The sequence below is a fragment of the Physella acuta genome, unplaced genomic scaffold (genome assembly GCF_028476545.2).
Source record: "Physella acuta isolate Inbredline_101_S28 unplaced genomic scaffold, ASM2847654v3 ptg000112l, whole genome shotgun sequence".
Lineage (NCBI taxonomy): Eukaryota > Metazoa > Mollusca > Gastropoda > Physidae > Physella > Physella acuta.
In genome coordinates, this window is record NW_026731632.1 from 368,164 (window position 1) to 376,773 (window position 8,610).

The 8,610-nt window shown below is 36.8% G+C and overlaps 1 protein-coding gene across 1 annotated transcript; it reads left to right on the forward strand.

The window, feature by feature from the left end:
• Positions 1 to 1,713: 1,713 nt before the first annotated feature.
• LOC131934574 (uncharacterized) lies at positions 1,714 to 7,141 on the forward strand. The gene is made up of 3 exons (XM_059290634.1): positions 1,714 to 1,765; positions 1,954 to 2,811; positions 7,005 to 7,141. The coding sequence occupies exons 1-3, from the start codon at positions 1,714 to 1,716 to the stop codon at positions 7,139 to 7,141; spliced, it is 1,047 nt and encodes a 348-aa protein (XP_059146617.1).
• The last annotated feature ends 1,469 nt before the right edge of the window (positions 7,142 to 8,610 follow it).

Genomic DNA, 8,610 nt, shown 5'->3' on the forward strand with positions numbered 1-8,610 from the left:
GAAATGCTTCACAATAATATAATGAATCAAAAGGAATGCTTCACAATAATAGTCTGAATCAACTGACCCCCAACAGTCCTCACTAGTCTTCACATAACTGAATGCACATGTCTATCGTCCTTCTTAACACAATACGGCTAACCCGTTCAATAACCAACTTGATACTGCCTCACTGACTGACTGATCGAGAGAGAGAGCGAGCTCAGCCGTCGCCTTCCTATATCTCCCCTTCGTATTCGTAATCGTATTCGGTTCTACCATAATCGTAATCGTAATCGATTCTAATCGTTGCATCAGAATGTTAATTACGCCGCTTCTGTCGTACAGTCCGATTTAATAAGCCATCTGCATCCTGTCACATCAAAGTTGACAGACCGTATTGCGTTCTTATCATATCGCTTCCCAAGATACTACGCCTTGGCTTTCTGATCGTTATCAGCCAACACCTGCGTTATTGCATCAGTCGTGTCAAAGTTGACAGCGCTGTACTGCGTTCTTCTGTCTCTGGTAACTTCCCCTAGTTACATATATATATATATATATATATATATATATATATATATATATATATATATATATATATATATATATATTAGTGTGATAATTAGTGATAAAAAGATGCAGTTTATGTCTATCGAATGTTATACCTATAAAAGACAGTAATTTTACAAATTAAGTTTGGAGGTTATTGTGTGTAACAGTATATAACACAAGCCATATGACGTGTGAACGATCATTCATCGTATTGGCATGCTTTTGTAGGTATCGTTCACAGACTGAAGTGTGCGATTGAGAGTAAATAATCTGGGTGAATCAGTTGAATGTAAAGGGAAACTGTGAGTTGACTGCAGTGGCTGAGCCAGGAATCGGTCATGGGAGGGGTTTTAAAATTTTTTCCATATGTATAAAATCATATCTATATATATAATTCTCTTCTGGGAGACGTTAGAAAACAAGCTGCAAGCGCGCCTTGCAGTCCCCTCTCTTCCTCTCTATCACTACCACCCCCACTCCACCCCCACATGGTCTGGTGAGCTGTGGTTCACGCTAAATGTTTACATTTTACAATCGTAGAGCCGGGTTTGGTGACGGCTATTAGGGGCAGATAATTTAGTTTGAAACGATTTTAAACTTAGAGGAGGTAACTAAGAGGGGGGGGGGGGGGAAGGGAGAAAGGGGAAAGGGAGGGGGGGGGTTAGTGTTTTAAAGCAAATATTTTCAGTGGCAGCATTGGTACTGTCGAATTCACAAATTATGAATTACTGAAAAGTAGAAAAAACAACAACTAAATAGCTGCGTATGATACGCTGCGGGTCGGCTCGTTGTAAATAAAGTTGTGAACTGAACCAGCAGTTTATCGTAAGTCCTTAAAGAAGAACCCACCAGAACAACTGTTTAAGTCCAAACTAATTTAGTCCATTGTGCATACACTTGTAATTTAACGCGCTTTATCAATACATGATAGAGTTGGTGAGGTCATTATTTACACATCTTTATAAGCTATGTTACTGATTACATAAGCACTGACATTTTATCCTAACTCGGTTGCTTTATCAGCCTTATCGCCATGGTAAAAGTTAGTATTATGTCAGCATTGTGTATGATACAAATGACATAATAATTACATATACCCTACGCTTTTATCTTTGATATCCGCATTGTGTAATGTATAAAAGGCCCCAGCTGTCTTACGTACTTGCTAGAGTATTGAGAATGTTGAAAGCAGTGTCAGGTGTTGTTGTCTTCTTGGGTGCTGTTGTTGCAGGTGGGTATTTTTTCGGTATTAACTTTGTTTGGAATTTGTTTCATATATATATATATATATATATATATATATATATATATATATATATATATGTGTGTGTGTCTGTGTGTGTTTGTATATGTGTCTGTGTGTGTTTGTATATGTGACTTTGTATGTATGAACGTTAAGATTTCTCATTGATCTTTCAGTTTCCGGTATTCATATTGACGCCACCCCTAGCAATGTAGTTGTTGGAGTAACAAGATATCTCGATGTGAAATGTTCAATAACAAGGGGAGACGACTCCAGCATGGAGAGCCTCATCTCTTTAATCATCTCGAGATCAACAAACCCACAAGACACGAACTTCAAAGAGCTGGCGTCACTGACCATGTTTACTCCAGAAGTTCAGATCAAGGACATATCAGAGGTTAACATTACAGCTTCTGGGAAAATCGACAACAACGGAGAATCATACATCAAACTTTTATGGGAATACCCAGACGCAACAAAATCTGGTGTGTATCAGTGCGAAGCTCATGGCATTGATCATACCGGACATCCTGCTTATGTCAACGTCACAACTTTGGTGTCCTCCACACATCCCGATGTGGAAACTCTAACCGGACAAATCAAGACATTGACATCTTTAATTGAACAACTTACAAAAAGACAGGACAATCTGACTTTAGATGAAACAAATTTAAAAGGACGAGTCAACTCATGGAACAGAAGGTTGGAGGTGGCCAGACAAAATTTCTTTAAAATATCACCAGTCTTCAACGGAAGACGATATTTGCTTTCTAAAAAACAAATTACATTTGTGGTCGACGATTTTGTCGGTGAATGTAATTTGTTTGGTGGCTATTTGGCTGAAATAGATTCTGAAGCGGAATACAACTTTATCATACAGCATCTTCTTGCTACTGATCGTAACTATTATTGTGCTCTGATAGGAGCGACTGACGAGGGTCATGAAAACATTTGGATAAACAAACACAGCAACACAACAGTTACTTTCTTTAAATGGCCTCCGGGTGGTCCTGATAGCGGAACTTTACAAAACTGTATGTGTTTGAATTCACCTGATTGGTTGATGAATGATATGTATTGCTCTTATAATGCTAAAGATTTTTACTATAATTATATCTGCGAAGTACCAGAAGATGATTATGCAATTTAAAAAAAATGAGCAACTGCAGAGCAACAAACACAAAATTATACATTTTTTTGCAACTTGATTGAATTTGGTCTGTGCCACTTTGTATCTAACTTGGAAACTTAAAAATATATTAAGCTTGGTAATAACTACATACATTAAATTTAACTCACTATGATCTATCATCTAACTACAAGTAAATATTGCGTTTGTTATTGTCATTTCAACTTTTCGACTTGGGAACTACTTAGTTAAATTAATCACTTATACCGATCATACTTAATAAGTATTTGTTGTTACATAAAATGTTAAGAAAAGAAAATAATATCGCTGACATACATATCAATCTTTAAAAAAAACTGTATTCACTGCTATATAATTAGGGATTGGCTCTTTTTTAAATGTTAAAAAAAAATTATTTACATTCATCTATTAGAAAATATATGCATTGAGCATAACAATTAAGATGTGGTAAAATAAATAATATTAACACAATTCTATGTTATTTTCTTATTTAAATATTATGAATGGATAATGACAAATTTGGAAACAATTTATTCTAAGAAAAAAAATAATAGTATAATAATAGTAATAATTTTGTCGGAAGAAGCAAGTATATTTTAATAAGCTTTGATCTAGTTCACAATATCTGATTGTTTTAAATGTTTTTGTTTGTTTGTGCGTGGGTTTGAATTAAATCATATTACTCATTACAACAGATTACACTCCACACATACCATCATCACGGCAGAAAACGCAACAGTACATGTTTTCCAAACAAATTAAATATATATAATATGGCTAAAGGACATTTACTCCCCCCGGAAATTACCCCCCCAGACATCCCCCCGTATTTACCCTCCCCCCGGAGCAATTAACCCCTGCCAATTACCTGCCTGTCAATTACCCCCCCCCCCCCACATCCCCCCCCGTGGAATTACTCCCGCCCCCTCACACACACACTACTCTCAAGTTAGAATCCTAACTCTAACTAGAATTCTATACCTAAATACTACTTTAATCCTAACCATAAGTAAAAGACCAAAAGCTAAGCATCCACCTAACTCTTAACACAAAACCAAAAAAGCCCTAGCCCTAGCCCTAGCCCTAGCCCTAGCCCTAGCCCTAGCCCTAGCCCTAGCCCTAGCCCTAGCCCTAGCCCTAGCCCTAGCCCTAGCCCTAGCCCTAAACCTAGCCCTAACTTTTACCCTAACCCTAACTCTAACCCTCTACGGGGGGGGGGGGGGTGATGCCCTACTGGGCGGGGGTAATTGACAGGGGGTAACTACTCTGGGGGAAAAGGCACTGTTCCCATATAATATATAATTCTCTACGTGGGGACCATAAGACACCACCAACTAAGGGCGTATCGCTACCACCCACACACTAGGGAGGGGGGAGGAGGGAGGGGGGATGAATAGGGGGGATTTGGGGAGAAAGGGGGACGAGAGGGTAGTGTCGATTTCACAAATTATGAATTACTGAAAACTAGCAAAAAAGCAACTAAGTATTGGCGTATGCTTACGGCGCAGGTCAGCTCGTTAAATATAAAATTGTTCCTTAAAATTAATTAAAATATTACTAAATTCAACAATGAAAGGGGAAATAACCATATGTTTATGTTGGTGAACTGTTGGTCAAAGATAATTTATTTCACGCATGAGAACAAACCAATGACTTGAAGATGGGACAGATGATTGCAGGTAATTATCTATAAGAAATCACAAACAGATGATCGGATTTTAATGCAAATATGTTTAGTGGTAATTGTTGTCGATTTCAATATGAATTTGCAGATTATAAATAAAGAGTAATTAGCTTGTTAATTGTCCATTTAATACTTAAATATCTACATACATAATTACAAAAAAGAAGGAAATTATATATATTTACACACACACACATATATATATATATATATATATATATATATATATATATATATATATATATATATATATATATATAAACAAAAATGATTTATACTATTACGCATTTGAATACAATAAAATAAAATAAAAAACGAAGTTGTTTTCTTTTGTAAAAGCATGGATCGGTAAAATGTGTAGGATAATTCATGAGCGACCAACGCTTTTACAATTTTAAATATATAATTAAAAAAAAAATAAAAGAGTTTAACTAACAGGACAACGATAAATATGTTACTAAAAATGTCCACAACATAACAATTCGAGAAAATTGTATCAACGTTATATTTGATCCCAACATTACAGCTAAAAAATGTAGCACTTACATTCGACAATTACATACGTACACACACTTAGCTGAGTGTACAGTGCAAGTTCAATTTACTGCCAGATTAAATGTATGGAAAGCGTTTAGAATACGACGGGGGTTTAATCAACTGCGATAATGTAATGATTTTAATTAATAACGAAAACTTCAAGAATTAGTTGGGAACTAATGGAATTGTAAGGCTTGATGATTAACTGGCGTTTTATGTAGAGCATGTTTGTTTTTTTCAGCGACTAAACCCGAGCTATTCAAATAAAATAAAATTGACGGGACCTCGGTCGTGAACCTTAGTAGAGAGGAATTTGTAAAAAAGGGATATTTTCTTGGGAGTAGTGTTGGCGATAGCATTTCTTTGTAAGTCAAACCAATAAGAACACAGAGCTGTATCAATCCGGTCCTTTTGTGACCCGCTTGTTATCTGTAAGGTGGTCATGCTTCAACAGTGACTGAAGGAAGCATTGTCAGATTGGTAGAGGGCTCCTGTCACGACTGCGCCAGTGAACCAATATTTATGTTATGTTTATCTTTTAGATTTCACGAATGAAGGATGATTTTAAAATTCCGATACTCGGCATAATACCTATGTCTACACCTATATATGTCTGAAAGATCTACCTACACTGGCGACCGGCATACAAAGTGGAAGTATCGGCGATAATGTATGTACCATAAAACAATTAAACTAATAGAGTTGTTATATTCGTAGTCTTTGTTAATGTTTTTTTTTTAAATTGAGAGTCAGTAGTGTGTACATTTAACTCAGGAGCACAGGGACATGGTGGTGGTGGTGGGGGGGGGGGGGGGATTGTAGGTTCAGGAGCTAAGGGTTCAAAGGGTTAAACCTGGGAATTTCGACTGGTAACATGTTTGAAAGAAATGCATGAGCCAGTCTGTCTGGCTAATGAGCAATAACTTGAGCTGGTAATCGCCGTATAGAGAGATAGAGGGAGAGTCATTAAACAAATGGTATAGTCTACTAATTCTACCAACACATCTTCACTGCCTGCCATGGTACCAATGGCATCAGTCTAGTAAATGTTGGTAAAAATTTGCAAGCGATGGTCTGTCAGCCGACAAAGCCATCCAGCCGTTGGTCAAAACACTTTCAAAACTACGTTATATAAATTTTGAAAACAGAAGCAATGCTTACAGTAACTAATTAGCATAAACCTGTTTTTTTACATATTAGTAAAAACAAAAAAAAGGTCCTGAAATATTTAACAAAGCACAGCTGTTCATATAAATAGTACAGTACAGGGCAATTGAGAATTGGGACGCAAATGATAAAGAAGTTAGGGAACATCTAAGTAACAATAGAAATTTCTAAAAACATTGGGACAGTTATGATGATGACGGAGAAAGACAAAATGAAATGCTTAGAGAAGCAAGGCGTGGAGAGGTAGAAGATACCTTTGGAGTAGATGGTCAAACTGAAACACATCATACTCCTGCAGAATCACAACAAAATAGCGAAAACGTAACAAAAATAGGCGGTCGACGAAACGATATATCATATATAATATAAAGTTTGCAAGTCAGGTAATATTTATATATGTGTTACTTTTTAATAAAAATATACAGTCTTTTTAATTACTATATTTGTAGACTTTAAAAAGTTTAGATTTATCGATGGCTACTGGCTCCCATTGCGTTCGTTTACTGCTTTTTGTCGAGTTGGCAAATAATTTGTTTCTTATAATAATTGATACAAGCAGTAGGACCAACCAAAGCTCTTACTAACATACAACAACAAGTCTCGGCTATAGACATAGATACGACAAAATACACACCAGGAAGCTAAACCTCAGAATAAGAGAAAAACCTCAGAAGAATTAACATCTCCAGACAACACAAGTGAAAGGGAAGCCATGGCCAGTCAACAACAACACCTCCACCTGAAGCCAACACAAACAACACCTCACCCGAAGCCAACACAACCAACACCTCCACCTGAAGCCAACACAACCTACACCTCCACCTGAAGCCAACACAAACAACACCTCACCCGAAGCCAACACAAACAACACCTCCACCTGAAGCCAACACAAACAACACCTCCACCTGAAGCCAACACAAACAACACCTCCACCTGAAGCCAACACAAACAACACCTCCACCTGAAGCCAACACAACCAACACCTCCACCTGAAGCCAACACAAACAACACCTCCACCTGAAGCCAACACAAACAACACCTCCACCTGAAGCCAACACAAACAACACCTCCACCTGAAGCCAACACAAACAACACCTCCACCTGAAGCCAACACAAACAACACCTCCACCTAAAGCCAACACAAACAACACCTCCACCTGAAGCCAACACAAACAACACCTCCACCTGAAGCCAACACAAACAACACCTCCACCTGAAGCCAACACAAACAACACCTCCACCTGAAGCCAACACAAACAATACCTCCACCTAAAGCCAACACAAACAACACCTCCACCTAAAGCCAACACAAACAACACCTCCACCTGAAGCCAACACAAACAACACCTCCACCTGAAGCCAACACAAACAACACCTCCACCTGAAGCCAACGCAAACAATACCAGACCGACAAAATCTACGAGCGGCCATAGAAAACACCAATGCTCTCTATGTTCCATCAAACATAATTAATATATATTTTTGTGTTTTATTTAAATCTAATATTACGGAATCAGTTTTATTGTAGTTTTAAAATATTTTAAATTATACGATATTCGTGTGTGCATTTCTGAAAATTTTGAACAAAATCGCAGCATTAGAAGTGAGTAAAAGTATATTATTTTTACCTTGTGGTTTAAATAAGTCGTATTGTGTATTTCTATTATCTGTGTCATTTGTTTTTGCCTTGTCGTGTCTGTAATATTATCCTATGAAATCTATTTAATAGGCCATAACATAGTTTTGTTCTAGTACATTCTATCTAAATTGTTTCTTAACGCAAAAAGATGAAATAAAACTATTTTCGCAACAATAGTTAATAGACTATATTGCAATCACCGACGCAAATGACCTTTTTGCAATGTATTAACCAATGTATTTAAATCCCCAAGGGTAGCGAGCTGCTTGTCTGCATGAAAAATACCAATTGGTTAACTAAAATAATGGTTCAATTGTTTCGTATAATTAGCAACTTTCAGAGGAGCACATTAAATATTTGGTTTCTAAAAATCGATTAAAATCAAATGACCGCTCAATAAAAATGAACTACATAGACATTTTAGATCTTACAGAAGAATAAAAATAATTATGTAGAAACTAACTACATCATCCCACATATGTTCAGTGTACATTACAGCAGACCACAGGCTGGACCTTGTTTACAGTTTCAGGTGAGGGATACTAAAACATTTTTTAAAATTGTGAGTTGACAGTTACCTAATTCAAATATTTTAATAAACGTGAATCACCTTGAGATGTGTGCACTACATATTCACATGTCACGGGCTAGAGGAC

Bases quoted from the DNA above. Each gene is read 5' to 3' on its own strand.
- LOC131934574 (XM_059290634.1), top strand. From the start codon at position 1,714: ATGTTGAAAGCAGTGTCAGGTGTTGTTGTCTTCTTGGGTGCTGTTGTT. The intron at 1,766-1,953 runs GTGGGTATTTTT...TTGATCTTTCAG, and splicing joins CTTGGGTGCTGTTGTTGCAG to TTTCCGGTATTCATATTGAC. The intron at 2,812-7,004 runs GTATGTGTTTGA...TAACATCTCCAG, and splicing joins TAGCGGAACTTTACAAAACT to ACAACACAAGTGAAAGGGAA.